Source organism: Balaenoptera acutorostrata, chromosome 3, assembly GCF_949987535.1.
Source record: "Balaenoptera acutorostrata chromosome 3, mBalAcu1.1, whole genome shotgun sequence".
NCBI classification, from domain to species: domain Eukaryota; kingdom Metazoa; phylum Chordata; class Mammalia; order Artiodactyla; family Balaenopteridae; genus Balaenoptera; species Balaenoptera acutorostrata.
Genome location: NC_080066.1, coordinates 82,556,863 through 82,574,679, shown reverse-complemented (window position 1 = coordinate 82,574,679; position 17,817 = coordinate 82,556,863). Strand labels below are relative to the sequence as shown.

Sequence of the window (17,817 nt, the reverse complement as noted above, 5' to 3'; positions counted from 1 at the left end):
TGTTAGCTTCATAGGCTCTGATCCCTTGTACAACCCTGGGCAGTCACTCCTCTGAGTACCTGCATGAGTCGCAGAGGAATGATTTTTCAGCAGATGGATAGGTTAGGGAAGCCACTTCTTAACTTGCTAAGCATAATAGGTGGTTATGCTTGAAGCTTTCATAGGTATGAGAATGTCGCTGAGTCCAGTGGTTCCAGAAGTTTTCCAGCCATAGGATGTGAGATCCAGGGAGTCAGAGCACAGACTGAAGCTATTGAGGGAGAGAAGTAACAGACTTGGAATCAGTGGCCAGAGAAACATTTTTTAAAATAAATAATTAATATTATAATATTCTGTCCCTGCATATTTGTTTCAGTTGGAATCCCTCCAACACCCACTCCCTGGTTGGCAATTCACTAAACCAGTACTTGGTATATATTTATTGTTTTTCTAAAAGTATATTTTAATTCTACTGCAAGAATTCTGTAATATCCCTTAAAATAATGAGACAGCCATGGGATAACCTATCATCAGGGCTTGAGTCGGTTATGTTATCTGTGAACGGGGTACTTCCTGAGATACACAGAGCTTAAGTTTTCTTCACTCTTTATTCTTTTTCCTTTGTGGTGAGCAGGGCTTCAGGATCTTTCTTGGTACTACCTATCAAAGGTAGACCACTGGGTAGGGTGTGTCTTTATTCTGAGCTAAATTCTGGGCCATGTTTAGTGTTTCTCTTAGCATAGAGCAAATTATAGAAAGGATTCAAAAAACATTGAGAATAAGAGGCCGCTTGGGCTGTGAAAGTCTGGCAGCCACCTAATGGCTTAGTCTCTGCCTTTAGGTACTACCAGTTTTCAATAGTGATTGGAGAGGGATTGTTAAGAAACTAATTTTCATTATTGATAGGAGACGGAGTGTTTAAAATTTCAGGGGATTAAATATTTCAAGACAGCATATTTCTAAAGAATATTATGATTAAAAGGAATCTGAGGTTTCAGCTTTGAGAAATGTAATTTCTTTGCTATTGTATATTTGATTGTATTTAATGGCCCCTAAGTAAAGCATATTAAGAAGCTGGTATTTCATTAATTTACAAATGATTATATTTTATAAACTATATTTAAACGAATGCTGAGTTTTTCCAGAGAGAGATTACTAAGAAAATTAGCTTTAAACCAAGGAACATTAACACACACAATTTCGTATTTACTGTAGCTTTGTGCCACAGAAGCCTAGTTTAGGAGTTTAAAAACTAACACCCTAAATCAAGACCCTATGTGGCAAGAATTTTAATTAAAGGGACATTTTTTTCCAAATAATAACAACTGCTTAGTCACAAGAAAATTTGGGGGCTGCATATTTTATTTGTTTTCTTTTGTGTAGTATGTGATGTTATGAGTTTAATCTAGGTGCAGATAATGTTATGAGAGGGGTAAGAAAAGTTTTCTGTGCAGGGAATTGCAAGCCTTAGAAAATGCTATATTGTCTATTTGATAAACAATCTGTTAAGGAAATGAGCCCTAGAAAGTACATATAATAATTGAGTTGTTAGAAGTTAATCCCTGACACCTGACACTGTCCCCATAAGACTAACACTGAGAAATTTTCAGGGGAGTGTTTAACAGCTGCATTATAGGTTTTCACTTCTGCAACTCATTGTGTGCTAAAACCTAGGACCATTTTGTTGTTTTGCTATGAAAAATATTTTTAATAATTAGAAATATAGCCTGCAATCCCCTTTACTAACAGAATGGTGAATGTTTTACATCCCCTTTATGTCTTTAAAAACTTAAAAATGACATTAGCTTTTGAAAAATAATGTAAAAATGAATAATGAGGTAGTCAGCATTTCTGAAACAATGTTTCAAAAGAACAAGGATTTGAAAGGAAAAGCCTGCTTAAAGTACTAAGGAGCATTACAGAGTGGTAAGAGGTCAATGCCTAGGAAAGGAGAAAGTAATTTAGTGGAATACAAAGGCTCTCCTTGGCAACGAGGCCATTTACTCTTTAAAATATTATAGTAGTTTGAATTGGAAATTTTACCAGAGTTCATAAAGTGGAATGAAGGGGTTGAAAAAGAAAGTGGTGAGACCACCTCAGTCAAGACCCTCATTAAAGAATCCAGAATTACTTGAACAATCTTTTAGACCATCTCTCTGTCTCCTTTATCTGTCCTCTAATCCATCATGAACAGCACTGCCAGACCGGTCTTCTTAAAACATTGCTTTCATCATGTTAGCCTCATGGCTACGTACTCACAGCAAGATGGACATGGTAGTTCTGTTCAAGATGAACTGCAGATAAGGAAGTTAGTAACTAGAAAGTCAACAGAAAGAATTCCAGGTATAATAGGATAAAATTCACAACAAAAATTGTGGTGATCCAAATATAAAGAAAGATACAAATGAGAGACAATGTGAGGAAGGAAAAGAAACTGTGATGAATGGAAATGAACAAGGCTTGTTACCTCTTGGATATTAGAAGCAAAGGAGAGGGAAGGGCATTAGTGATGTTCCGGAGTCCTGAGAATTTCTAGCTAGCTGCTGTAAGCTGGGTGTCTTGAACAAGCAAGTTTTTTGCAGCTGAGTTTCTGTATGCCTAAAATACAAGACTTAGAATATATAATTTCTTAGGTTGCTTAAGTTTTTCGACTTGGATTAGCTGTTATTAAGGAGTTTAAGCCTCTGCAACTGGACAAATGGTGATAGTATAAAAATCCAAGCAATCAAAAGGAGACATCCAAAATCATTTGCAGGAAAGATAATTGGTTCTAAAATGGATGTCTTTACTTGAAAGTGCTGACAGGTTTGTGGAAATATTCAAGAACACTTAAAAACTATTTATTGATATCCACTGTGCTCCAGGCACTCAGCAAAACAACCATGCTCCTTGCCTACTACAGTGAAGTCAAGTCATATACAAATTTACTGTATGAACTAGAGAAAGAGTAAGAGAATGAAAGCAAGAAAGAGAAAGGAAACCATTTAAAAATGATGGCATCACTAATCATTAGAGAAATGCAAATCAAAACTACAATGAGGTATCACCTCACACCAGTCAGAATGGCAATCATCAAAAAATCTACAAACAATAAATGCCGGAGAGGGTGTGGAGAAAAGGGGACCCTCTTGCACTGTTGGTGGGAATGTAAATTGATACAGCCATTATGGGGAACAGTATGGAGGTTCCTTAAAAAACTAAAAATAGAACTACCATACGACCCAGCAATCCCACTACTGGGCATATACCCTGAGAAAACCATAATTCAAAAAGAGTCGTGTACCACAATGTTCACTGCAGCACTATTTACAATAGCCAGGACATGGAAGCAACCTAAGTGTCCATCGACAGATGAATGGATAAAGAAGATGTGGTACATATATACAATGGAATATTACTCAGCCATAAAAGGAAACGAAATTGAGTTATTTGTAGTGAGGTGGATGGATCTAGAGTCTGTCATACAGAGTGAAGTAAGTCAGAAAGAGAAAAACAAATACCGTATGCTAACACATATATGTGGAATCTAAAAAAAAAATGGTTCTGAAGAACCTAGGGACAGGACAGGAATAAAGACGCAGATGTAGAGAATGGACTTGAGGACACGGGTAGGGGGAAGGGTAAGCTGGGACAAAGTGACAGAGTGGCATCGACATACATATGCTACCAAATGTAAAATAGATAGCAAGTGGGAAGCAGCTGCATAGCACAGGGAGATCAGCTCGGTGCTTTGTGACCACCTAGAGGGGTGGGATAGGGAGGGTGGGAGGGAGACGCAAGAGGGAGGAGATATGGAGATATATGTATATGTATAGCTGATTTACCTTGTTATACAGCAGAAACTAACACAACATTGTAAAACAATTATACTCCAATAAAGATGTTAAAAGAAAAAAAAATGATGGCAATTCAACATGCCAGTTCACTATTTTATTAACATTTGCTCAGAATGAGCAAGAGTTGGAGGATAAGAACATGCTGAACCTGACAAAGTTTCATTTCCCTTTGGCCTTGCAGATGGGAGCAGCATTGTCCCCCTGCACATAATTTTCTATGTTTTTTTTACAACCATGGCCTCTAAACTCAAGCCAATTACACTCACCCCTTGCTGTCTGTGGGAGATTGGTTCCCGGGCTCTCACAGTTACCAAAATTTGAAGGTGCTTAAGTTCCTTGTATAAAATGGTGTAATATTTGTATATAACCTATGTACATCCTCCTGTATACTTTTAATCACCTCTAGATTACTTGCAATAGCAAGTAGAATGTAAATGCTATTTAGATAGTTGTAAATGCTATGCAAATAGTGGCCAGCACACAGAAAATTCAATTTTTGCTTTTGGGAACTTTCTGGATTATGTTTTTCCAAATGTTTTCAATCTGCAGTTGATTGAACCTAGGAATGCGGAACCAGTAGATACATAGGACTGGCTCATCTCACTCTCCCCCAAGCAACTAGTGATCACTCCAAGGCAAAAGGAAATATGGCTGTGCCAGTTTTACTGAGAGACATCATGTTGGTCTCTAATGTAGTTCCCGCCACAGAGATCATCAGTGGTAGTTTAGAGGACTAGATGTGATTTTCAATAAAGACAAATATCTTACTCTATGGCCACAGTTCAGAGAACCCAGGAAGTAATGAAGAGAAGATAGAGGAGTCTGGAATGATTAGTACTAGGGAGAAGCTTTATGCTTTGAATTTTATTTCTGTTTTAAGTCAGGGCTTAGACAATTATTTGAGAGGGTAAAAGCAGTGTTTTTCAAGATTAGAGCTAACAGAAAAAATGGACTTGGTTGGAGCATCTGTGAGACCTTTGTTCAACATAAAGTTAAATAACTGGGACCAGGACTGTAGAGGAGGGTTAGGCAAGGAATAAGCTCAGCCAAGATGCATACTCATCAGGGCTGAGGCACTCACCAAAACGAGACCAGCAGAGGAAAGAAGTCTAGACCAAAGCTGAGTCAGAAGAGGAAGTTAATAACGCTCAGAATACCGCATGGGATGCAATTACAAATTTGGCTTTCTGCCCTTTTCTTTCTTTAATTCTTTAAGTAGATAGCTACCCACAAGTGCATGCCTGCCAGAGACTGTTACTAATCTCTTCCTTAGTTGGAGGAATGTCACTAGCCGTAGGGCAGCAGTGGGCCAGCAAACATTACATCAACTTCAATCATGTTCCTGTTTACACAAGTCTATAATAAAATAATTGTTACCAATAATGCATAATCTACTTACACATGTCTCCTCAATCAGTGCTCCCCACAATGCCACTGTGAAGGTAAATTTTGCATTTTCCATATGAGATAATCAAGGTTCATAGAGGTTAAAAAATATTTCCTGGTGGAGTAACTAGGCTCTTATCTTCTTCCAATGACTAAGTCCTTGCCTGCTACCCCACTTCAGTGTGTGGTCCTTACCTTTCTCCCTAGTACTCCGGCTTCTCTCTTGTTCTTTTTAGGTGTTATTTCAGAGATAATGAAGCAGAGATAATAAAAACCATGGCTTGCTTCATGTCTCATCTCTCCAGTGTCAAGGCCTAGTCACTTGACCTTCCGTGTTTCAGTCTTCCCTGCTACATGCCAGAGTTGGCTCTAGGGGAGTAGAGAGGAGTAAGATTTATTTCTCATTTTTTGGAAACCTGTATTCTAGCAGGGACTTCCATGTAAACAAACAGAATGCGGCTTTACAGGGGTCATGGCAGAAGACTTAGAACAACTGTTCTCCAATGTTTTTCTGCCCCAGTTCAACCAAAAAGTAGGATATCCTTCTCTCAGTAACAAATATTTACTTTTAACCCACAGCTGCTGAGAAGCACGACTGAAAAGCGGGAGGCATGGTCCTCCCCCTTCTTCCTCCCCTCACTCCCCAGCCCCTTCCACTGGGCATCCTGATGTTGAGGTCACAGTCAAGTAGAGTTGGCTGAGATGGGGAGGATGGACTGACATCTACCTTATGGATGGATGAGCATTCTGTTCAGGTTTCATTTGAGAGGTCAGTAGGTGTTAGCTTATGCCACTCAGCAAGGAGGCCAGTACCCGCAGAGGAAATAGCAGAGTGAAAGCAGACAAGTAGGGAACAGTGTGATGCCTCCGGGGATCTGCAAGGAGTTCAAGATGACTAGAGTGAGGAAGTCTAGGGAGAAGTCGAAAGAGATGAGACTGGAGGAGAAATCGTACCTTACTGGGATGTAAAGGGGTTTGTTCTTTGTAGGCCCTTGTAGGCGCTAAGGCATGTTGAGTATAAAAAAAAGACATCTTCAAATTTGTGTTCTAGAAAAATCACTCTGTTGGCAGTGTAAAAAATGGGCTGGCAAAAATTCTAAGACATTAGTTAAGATAGGAAAGCCTGGACTAGGGCACTGTCAAGGGGAGAGTTCAAGAGGGAGACGGCTGAATCGTTTTATCAATTCTACAATGCACATTTTTATACTTTATAACAAATGGAGATGCATCTTAATAACCGATGGTGTCTTAAAAACATTGGTAGCCAAGCAGCAGTTGTAAGAGTTTACAAGCCTGCACGCTTGTAAACTTAGTTAAAAGTGCCTTGGGAAAGTGTAATCATTTTATTGTTATTGCTAGTGGTATGGTTGGACAATTGCAATCTCTTAATGCTTCAGTTTAGAAAAACAATGATGATTGGAGGAAGGATCAGAGTCTCGTTTGTCTCTTTTGATGCTTTTGGTAAGGTTGAGAGCCCACCATCACTGAAATCTGCAGCAGAACTATCTGCTTCTGGGAATACAAGAGACAGTAATGGAGCATTGTTTTCCATAATGCCCGATCACCGTTGCTCTTGGTGGCTTAAAGGACAATAATTTGGAAAAAGTCCCAGACAGTGACAATTCTGGGTTGCAGAGTAATTCTGAAAGGTTGAATTTTGAATGAGAAGTTTAAGGAATAACAATTTGTTTTGCTTATATTTTCCTTTTCATATGTAGAAAAATGTGCATGACATATGACAGAAATCTATGCCATAGACAAAGTCACTTAAAGAGTGCCCTTTCAATAAGTATAAAATTTAAATTCTAATTGCTAAGAAAGCATGGTGTCAGAGATTAATTTGATTTTTTCACAATGATATATAAAATAATGCTTTATCTTATGATAGATGGTGCCTTAGTTGTTTTTTTTTTTTTTTTTTTTGGTGCCTTAGTTTTGATGAGATAAAGGATCAAAAAAATCATTAGGAATTGATGATTAATTGGCTGTGAGGAGTGAGTCATCAATTACACAAACATAAATACTCATTCGGTGTTGACAGTAATGGAAATCTCTTCCAGAAGGTGAAAAAAAAAATGAAAAGAAAATATCCTGAATAACATATCCTAATATGCTGCAGGGAATAATTAAAGTATATAATGATCATCAAGAAAAGTGTGTTAAAATGTATGTAAAATAGATCATGTTAAGCAAAAAAAGCAATATAGATCATTGTATGTTTATCATCATTAAGTAATGAAATAAATACAAAGAGTTGTTTTCAAAAGGCTGAGAGTACAGCTGTATTAGAGGAGAGGGAGTTAATATGATTTATTGTTAACCTTTACATTGCCTTAATATTCCATAATGCTAAAAAAGATTAATTATATAGCCCTTCCCAATAATTGCCTTGGAAACATAGAAATAAACAGAAGCGCTATAATTTGTTTTTTCAGGCCTGTAGTCTTCAATTAATTTAACAACTCCTTTGGATATAAACAGAGTCTAACAATTTTCTGATTTCTAATGGAAATCAGCAAGTCCCTGAATATTACCAATTAAGCATCAAGCATCCACATGTGGAACTAGCACATCTTTGTCCCATAATCAGAAAGTAATACTTTCAGGAAACCTGCTTAATTGTTTTCATGCAGTACTCTCCTGGTGCCTTCTCAGAGTTCTTTTTCAATCCGTAGAGACTCTGTATGTTATCAAATCAATTTTGGATTAAAAATAATTACTATGTACTTAGTAAAAATCAGCTTTACCTCTTCTACCTGTGTATCAGATTTCTTAAAAATTACAGCATACTGTATATATCTTTTAGACGATATGTGGTTTTTTCTGTAACAAGATAATTAACTGAACCCAAGTCAAGGTATATAGCCATATACTTTTATACTCAGATGTTATTAAACTCAGTAAACTTCTTTTAGTATAATTATGCAAAGAACTAAGGAATAAAACCATGAAAAATATGAAGACTTTTTAATAGAACAAATGTTGGATTAGAACACATCTCAATTTAGCCTGTAAAATTATATCCATTGTCAATTATATGTGATCATTGACGTTCCAGATATTTCTGTAGATCTCCTGATACTTTTATCTCATTTGTAACGCCTGTAGTCTAAAGGTCTCCTTTTTCCTTGGGAGAACACTTGAATAGCTGGAGAGGAACCACTTGGGAAGGATTGGGACTATCTTATACAGTAATACAGTGTTTCTAATTCGAAGATAATACCCTTAGAATACATTTTTTAAAATTCAAATACTAGCAGCACCTTTACTAGGACAGGCCTCTGATTTCCTCCTACCAAAAAAAAAAAACATATATTAGTTATTAAGAACATGAGGTTTGAGGCAAGACACTCCTGCAATGGAAATCAAGCTCTGCCAGATATTTCTAGGCCTAGGGAAATTGCTCAATTTTTAAAGGTAAAATGGGATTAATGGGAAACCTCAACTCATATTATTGTTGTACATGTGGAATAATGTAATCATATAAGCAGTAGAGTATGGGAAGCCAAATCTTGGCAGTGCTATCTCTGACTTAGATAATGACCTTTGGGATGATTCTAAACTATTCTATGCTTCCATTTCCTAATTTATAAAATGAGAGAAATAATTGTAGTTATACCTTATTGGATTTTTTGAGAATAAAATGAGGTAATGCTTGTAAAGACTGGCTATGATGGATAGCATTCTCTCTGGCTCCTGGTAAGCGCCACGTAAATATTAGCTAGAATTAGCTAGTTTGCTTGCTACAGTTAAAGATGGCTTAATCCAATCAGCGATACCAGAAAGGGTTGAAATCAGACAGCTTCTTCCCTAGAATTAGGCTTCCCTTCAGAATTACTTGTCTGCTGTTGCCTGTGTTGATGACTTCCTGTGACCTCCTGATCATCAAGCCTAGCTCATTTCTTTAATGGATATCCATGAACTTGACCTCTTGCCTATAAGGCAATAATTTACTTACCTACTGTTCTTTCCAGGCTTCACCATTTTCTTGTTATCTAATCACTCCCAGATCTCTCCTGGTTAGGAAGTCTCTCAGTAAATATTACAAAAATATTTGTGTAGAGCTTCACAGTATTCACCAAGCACTTCTCTATTCATGAGGTGAGGCTATTAGGGCAGGTTTGTTTGTTTGTTTTTTAAGATTCAGATTTGAAATAAAAGTTTTATTATTACTTGATGGATAAGCTCATTAAAGTATATGTTTATACAAACTTCTTATAGTAATGATGAAGATGTAAAATTATAAGGAAGCACAACCTGATAAAGAACATTTTGGGAACTATCTGTGAATGTTAAAAGAATATTTTTATTGCATTGCAATTTAAAAATATAGGTTTAATGAAAGTAAATGACAAGCTCAGAGGGGACAGAGATGAATTTTGGATCCATGTCTTCTAACTTGGGTTCAAGTTTGGCCTGGGTTCTTGGATATCTCTGTTCTGATGAGAGAAGCATAAGGGTAAAGTGTGAGGTTCAAGAACATATATATGTGCAATTGATTCCTGAATTTGTGAAAATATGAGGTTGCTCAAAATTCTAGGCTGGCTTGGGAATTTAAGTTCCACAAGAAGGAAAACATAAAGAAAATAAATAATTTGTTATTGATAGGAAGAAAACACATCATTTATATAACACTTGGCAGTTTATAAATCATTTTCTCAACCATTATCACAATTGAATGTGTTTCTTTAAAAAGTTATTAAAGTAACCTCAAAACATTTCAAAATATTTGGAGGCAGTTAGTATGATTGCTATGTAATGTGGTGGAAAGACATTTATTGATGTACATTTTATGCCATTATTATTCTGTTCACAGAGGAGAGAAAATAGAAACTGCTTGGAATCAGAGCCTTAGACTGGAGCAAATGAAACTGGAAAAATCCTTTTAGGAACCCACTCACATAATCCTTTTCCCATATATTTGATGTTTGGGATGTGGGAGGGTCAAGGCAGGGAGAGGGCAAGAATACGGAAATAGGATAGGAGGGAAGCAAGACGTCACACTGAGAGAGTAGTAGTCTTTCTGAAGATGAGTATTGCAAAGAAAAAAGAAATTCACTGCCCTTTCCTCCTCCTATATACTCTGCAGTTTCTTGCAGTTCATAAGAAGATGCTGCCAATGATTCTTTTGTGATTGCAGTTCTTGATCTCTGACTGTCACTGTGACTATCACAACCCTTAACCTACAGAGTGTCAATTGGCATTATTCTAGAAAACGATGGAAGCTGTATTAACTCCTTTTTCACAGGTTCAGTGGTGGACTACTTAGATGTCATCTCCCCCTACCACACACTGTCTCCCCTCCCATCTTTTATTCCTTCCCCCTCTTCTTTCTTTCCTCTTCCTTGATCTCTGCCCACAATTACTCTTGTCCTGTGTTCTATGATATACAGGTAACTTTTAGTTCAAGTGTGTGACCTTAAGTATATTCAGTTCGTCACTGACATCCTTCTTACCCATGTGCAGTGGTTTTAATATTTCACATTTATTACTGCATTTGGTCCTCATTTTCAGACATGTAGTTGATGGCATTATTACTATTTATTACCATCTTATCTTTATTAATATTTTGCTTTTATTAATATTTTGTATGAGTTGTATGATGCATTTTTGTAAATTGTCCAAGATCACCAAATTGGTACAACTGTAAGTATTTGAATTAAGACTGTGGCTACTAAGAGAGATCCAATAAGACAAAGGTTTCCCTTTGTTAAATTCAGCAGAAATGAAGAAACAATCTCTGAGTCAGTGAAAACTGGACAGTAAAATGCCGATAACCTATTATTGGCTGTTGTAGCCTATTCCAATGGCAGAGCTGCCCACCTAAACCCAGCAGTATGAATTGTGGTGTTTCTGGTGCAAAAGCTGACTCTCAGCTAGAGGTTAGCCGGGGTTTTGCAGTTCAAGTGAGTGGAAGGAGTAGCTATCATCAATCACGTTAGCACCTTTTTGGTTGTATAAAAAGACTAGCTTTAATGCAATAAAACAAATTCAACCTATTAAACTCATTTTAATAAGCATTAATATTAATATATTTTAAAATTAGTTTAAATTGCAAAGATGGCACATGCTTATTATAAAAACATTGGACATTAGTAGATTTATAACATAGGGAGAGTCTTCTCTTTTTCAATCACCCAATTTCTCTCACTCCACAGAGGTAACTACGGTTTACCAATTTGGTGAATATATTTCTAGAAATTTTCTGTGCATATATAAACGCACATACAACTGTGGGACCATACGAAACAATAATATGCAAACTTGCTTTCTTAACATACTATAAGTATTTTTTCATATATACACATATATATTTACCATATTCACTTTAACAATTGCATCCTTCCCATTGTATAATATACTATAATTCATTCAATCAGTATACTGTTGTTGAATATTTAGGATACCTAGCTTTTGTTTTTACTACAAAAAAAAAAGTTGCAGTGAACATCCTTGTATAACAAATTATTATAATCTTGTGCATTTATCTTTAGATAATTCAGATATGTGGAAATTCTGGTATTGGAATAATCACTAATATTTTAGATGTGTCTATAAATCCTTGAGATGCCACTTTGGAGTTCAATCTGTGAAGATGCAGTATACACAAAAGATAGTATTTTTACAATAAAAGTAATTTTTTTTTACCATTGCAGACAGACCAAACTTTCACCAAAACTGGTTTGGTTCTGTTTCTTCCTCGAGGTGCCAAGTTCCATATATGTAACAATTTCAGTTGTCCTCTCTGTGGTACAGTAAAACAATGTGTCAAATCAGGCCATGTATAAAGTTTCAAAGTATGGAACTATCCAAGAAGGCAAGTGATCACTGTGTGTGGTAGTCAGTCTCTCATTTTTGGGCAAGGTCCTTGAGTCTTGGATCTTTGCTGCTGTCTGAACCAGCATGATAATCCTTTAACCTTTTTTCACAGCCTTTTTACTACAAAGAGTGGAATTTTTTCTTATAAAGAGTCAGTTAACCATTAAAATCATTCCTTTTTCCCCTCTTTCAGAACCGGGTGGGGACTTTATGGTATTGATAGTATGCCAGATCTCCGTAGGAAAAAAACTCTGCCTATTGTACGAGATGTGGTGAGTCACTCCTGTTTTAATTCATTTTGACTGCATACGTTGTCTTTATCTTTATTAGATGTCATATTGTCCTTCTCATTAAATGCCTAGCCTGTAAATATATCATAGAATAAAACACAGAAGAAGCCGGATGCTAGCAAGTGTTATATTTATTATTTCTTTAAAATCTATTAGATGGAGGAAATAACTCTAACCTTTTGACAGCTTTTGATATTAGTTGAAATTACAAATTGAGTTAAAATGGCCCTATAATTGAGCAGAAAGAAGTCACACAGCATGCAAAGTGGGCTGCCGCAACTGGGCTTTGATGACCACAAGTTTACTTTGCAGTTGAAGGCTAGATTTGACAGTCTTCATCTTAACCCAGTAAACTTTAGTACTTTATGAAGCATGCAGATAATATTAATCAGTTCTTTATTCTCATATATTAAGATCAAGTCTAGCCAAATTAATAAGCTGTTCCACTCTCCAAAGAAAACCATGGCTTCCAAGTCATTAAAACCTTTATTAACCCTGAACATAACTCTGAATGACAAACTCTCCTATAAGGAAATATGCTGGGGACTGCTTAGAGATGCAAAGAATTGATAATAGTCTGTATTAAATTCTAAAAACAAATAGCCCATCAACATGAAAAAGAAATGTTCTCTATCATTCACAATGTTTTCATGTTTTTCTGGAGGCATATTCTTAATAGTTTATTATATGAAAATATATTTTCCCTCAGAGAAACTGAAGTTTCCCTTTTAGCAACAACGTGCACAATTTCTTGATACCAGTAATTTTCAATTTTGCTATGAAAACCTTCATCTGAAGGTCATCACTTTATTTTTAAATTAGGAAAGACAAAATCTTGCCTGGAAAAATCTTATGCTGGAAAGCATTATATGTCTGTACAATTAGCTCAGATTCCTGCCATTATAGTGTGACGTTATTTTTAAGTGTTAGGCTTATTTAACATTATTATACTCTTTTCTCACCTGTCATATGTCTAACTATTTATATTTTGTTTTCTCTGTCACTTGGACACTTCAGGCCATGGTAAGTGACTTTCATTTTATTTAATTAATATTTGGCAATCTTCTCAAATGTACACTGCTCTTATTCATGGGATCAAAGAGAGCAAGATGGGGAAATAAAAAGAGACATATTAGAATAAGAAGTTTGGGTTCTCCAAGATTTTAACATCTAGTTCAATTCTGAAAGACAGACCAATTTACATAAACAACAGGTCCAAATACAGACTAAAGTAAAATAAAAACATAATTTTAGGGACAGCAGTTGTCAGAGATGGAAGATCATCTTTGGAGGTAAGTCCTGTATAAGTTTACATGGTAGGAGTGGCGATGGTAGGAGTTTACAAGCAAGGAGTGAGTCACCTCCTCACTTAGGACTGTACTGAACCTAACGGGGCACAACGGCTTTGTAGCTCCAAGGAGATATGTTTCTGACCAGATCTATTATTCCACTCTGACTTCCCTTTGTTCGTAATGGGAGAGAAGATTTAATATTCCCATATAGAACTCCTGATTTCCAGAGTTCTCTATAGCACCATCCGAGTGTATTATATTGTGTATGTTTCAGGTGGGAGAAGCATAATGGTTCTATTTTACAGGGGAAACTGAAAGGGTGTGACTCTTATTTAAAATCACCTAAGTTACCAACATTGAATGATGAAAACAAGTCTAACGATGATTCTCAGTTGATAAAATGGACACTTGGAAGAAAATCTTCTGGCCAGATATGGAAGCATATTTCAGGGAACTGTGGACAACTCAAGAATCATCTAGTACCAGTTGTGATTCAGGGCTATCAGACAGATCAGCTGGCCCTGTATGAATGGTTATGTTTTACGAAGGAATGTGATTATGATCGTCTTGGGGAAAAACAATGTCTTAGAAGCCTCTTGCTAGCCTAGAAACCTTGGGCTGCAAGCCTGCCTTGCTGGGCCTCAGTTTTATCATCTGTAAAATGTAGAGCCTAGGTTTGATGATCTAAAGGGACTTTTTCAGCTTTAATGTTCTATGATTCCATCTTCTGGATGAACTGGCTGACTACTGAAAATGGTAGGTCCCTATTGACTAAAGTGTGAATAGTGATAGTCTATACTTTTACAGTTTCACCTTCTACTGAGTAATAGGTACATAGCAGTCACCTCATAATTATGTGTTTTTTTGTTTTTTTTTTAAGACCCTGGCTGCCCGGAAATCTGGACTCTCCCTGGCTATGGTGATTAGGACGTCTCTAAATAATGAGGAATTGGTAGGTGCAGAGTCAGTTACTAACTATGCATTGATCATAGTCTGGGGAAAAGCATTCTGCTTGGGCTGCTTGTTTGTTATGTTCATTCCAAAGTTCTAGGAATAATTGGGAACATGGGGAAAGTCTGACCCTAAACAAACTTTCTCAGGGCCTCAGCTGCACGATCATACACATTATCCTGTGCTGCTCAAATATGCGTGCACCTTCCCATCTTTACAAATGCTATTTCATCCTAACTCAGTTTGCTTGTTACTGTCTACCTTAAAAATCCTGCTAAGTTTTTACATAGTTCACGTTTTGCTTCCTTTTGGAGGCTTTCCCAAACACTCTCCCCCCCTTCTGGCTCAGTTATTAGTTTCTTCCACTGGACTTTTCTAGCATTTAATCATGACCTCCATAGTGTAGTATGGTATAGCATGGTTAAGCGTGAAGGCTGCTTGGGGTGAGTCCCATCTGTGCCACTAAATTAGCATTGTTATGTCTGGCAAGTTATGTAACTTCTCTGAGCCTGAGTTCTTTCATGTGTATAGTGAGATGATGATAATAATACAGAAGATTAAGGGAGTGGATGAATATTTAACACGCTTACACAGCCTAGGGTAGAGTAAACAATAATTACAAGCTGGTGTTCTTATTATTTTTGTTACTACAGTATGATTATTTTGCATAAGCCTTTCCTTTTAGGCTCCGTGAAGGTAGCACTATATCTTGTTTGTTGTTCTTGTTAAATATTTTCATCCCTATTGCTTAGGACACTGTCTGACATAAGACAGATGCTTTGTCAATTCTTGTTGAATGAAAGAACCAGCATAATTAGAAGGTACAAGGAGGTCAGGGATTCTTGAATTTGGTTCATTCGAATCAACTGGGGGAGCTTTAAAACATACTTATGTCTGAGTCTCACTCCCATGATTCTGATTTAATTGGCTTCACGTATAGCCTGGATAGAAGAGGTTTTTTTTGTTTTGTTTAAACTTCCAGGTGATTCCAATGAGCAGTGGGTGTTGTGCCACGGTAACTGCATCCTGCACAGCCACTCTGCTGGGGCTTTTAAAAAAAATAATAATTAATTAACTTTCATGGCTGCATCGGGTCTTAGTTGCGGCACTTAGGATCTTCATTGAGGCATGCAGGATCTTTCGTTGTGGTGCACGGGCTTCTCTCTAGTTGTGGTGTTCGGGTTTTCTCTTCTCTAGTTGTGGCATGCAGGCTCCAGAGCGTGCGGGTTCTGTAGTTGTGGCACGTGGGCTTAGTTGCCCTGCGGCATATAGGATCTTAGTTCCCTGACCAGGGATCGAACCCGTGTCCCCTGCATTGCAGGGCGGATTCTTTACCTTTGGACCACCAGGAAAGTCCCTCTGCTGGGGCTTTTATCCAAGACAATTTATCTGTGCCCTCCTTTATTGAAACTATGTACTCTACCTCCCCCAATTTTAGAGAATTTGTCATTCTTAGAGAATAAAAATGTGGCCACTATTATTACTTGTTTTAAATTTCTATGCACGTGCCATTTAAACACCATTATTTATATTTATATTTTTCATTCTCTTCTTCCTATCATTGTCGTCTTCCACCCAAAGCCAACCTTTCCTAGGTGTCTATCAGCAAGCCGCCCTCCCCAACCCAATCAGCCCTTAAGTACTACATCAGCAATAGTACATGTCCCTTTGAATATCTGGGTGCTACAGCAAGTTCAGAACATTTTTTATTGTGCCATAGGATTTTTGAAATATGTCTGCTTTCCCAGGAGCTTATTCTTACCTACTGGGTTTATGATGCCATGTAATATTTTCACTATAGTTTGGATACGAAAGAAAGTAAACATTCTCTGGTATATGAGAAAGCCTCATATTGCTTGCTGAATCTCAAAGTATCCAGTCTTTTGCTTTTGAGGAAATAATCAAGGAAATAATCAAGATGGAAGGTTTTTATTGATAGACTCCTAGACTGTTCCTTTCTTATATTTTAAAATTTGCTATTTGGTTTAACGCACAAATACTCATTCCTATGAAAAGTGAAGAGGAAAGCGACAGAAATTAGAGGAATGCTACTACATTTTCCGAGGCTCTGACAGAGACCACACCCTCACTTCGTAGTTAAATTAGCTATTGATCTACTGTTCCTTTACTTAAACATATCATTTTGCTTCTTTAGTTTCAGAAGACCTATGTAGAAGATATTTCTGTGTGGGTGTTGAGTGGATGAACAGCTCCCTCTAAAACTCATCAGCTCCCTCTAAAACTCATAGAGCCCGTATCCCTGGGGCCCATGTCTCAAAAAGCAAATGAAATATGACTTCTGTACAGCGGGCATATTAAATGTCACTCTTGACAAGCTGTCACATTAAGTCATTACATGAACAACTAATATAAATGCTGGAGCAAATACTTTCCATTTCCCAGTTCCTTGAGTCCCAGGCATTACAATGTGAAGCATGAAATATTTGCCTTTACATGAAGAAAAAAGGCTTGACCATGTGGAAAATGGTAGCCCTTCTGTTTGAATTAAAGAGATGTGTGGTAAAAAGCTCAGTCATCTCTTCCAAGGAAGGAAAGGGCTATAAAGTCTGATGCAAGATGACAGTGGGTCAGCCAGCACCACCTCCACTGACACACTGTTGGCAGTGGGCAAAGTATTGCCAGGCACCCCATCCATCACCAATTCCCAGTCACCACGAGGAGCTACTGGGACTGATTGGGAATCTCCGTCTAATCAGCCCTTAAGTACTACAGCTTTGAAATATTCCCATCTGGTTTAATAACACCAGACAGGATAACAATCTAGTATCCATATACCACAACAATAACCTGCCCGGCACTACACTGCTCAGCTTTGTGCTTGTTTTCTCAGTGATAGTTTCCTAGGTTTAGACCCAAGAGTAGCACAATCAAAGTAAATCCGTTCACTATTTCAACAAATATTAATTGACTGTCTTCTGTGTTTCAGGCATTGTTTCAGATTTTGGAAATAAGGCAGAGAACAACTCATTTAAAAATCCCTGCTGTCATGATGCTTATAGTGAGAGAGGAGCTGAGATATTATCTTTTGTACCCACTGTTGCTATAGTTCATAATGGAAGCTTTTAGTAGGCAGGGGTATTTAGACTAAGACAGGCTTAGATGATGGTTATGAGAAACTCAGGTAGAGTGAGGAATCCAAATCACCAAGGCTAAAAGAGACTCTAGAACACTGTTTGCTCCATCTGGGTTGATGTCCATGTTTAGGAGGCTGGCCTAAGGGCAGGCTTATAGGGAGTGTCAATT

The 17,817-nt window shown here is 37.2% G+C and overlaps 1 protein-coding gene across 2 annotated transcripts in view; it reads left to right on the top strand.

Moving 5' to 3' along the window:
* UNC13C (unc-13 homolog C) overlaps positions 1 to 17,817 on the top strand; it is a 590,366-nt gene that overhangs the window by 181,576 nt on the left and 390,973 nt on the right. Inside the window, exons 4-6 of one of the 2 annotated variants that reach the window (XM_007194906.2) lie at positions 12,214 to 12,292; positions 13,328 to 13,333; positions 14,483 to 14,554. In XM_007194906.2, coding sequence (XP_007194968.2) covers positions 12,214 to 12,292; positions 13,328 to 13,333; positions 14,483 to 14,554 — 157 coding nt within the window. Of the gene's footprint in view, positions 1 to 12,213; positions 12,293 to 13,327; positions 13,334 to 14,482; positions 14,555 to 17,817 lie in introns of those variants that run through there. The other variant, XR_009007737.1, reaches the window with a different exon arrangement.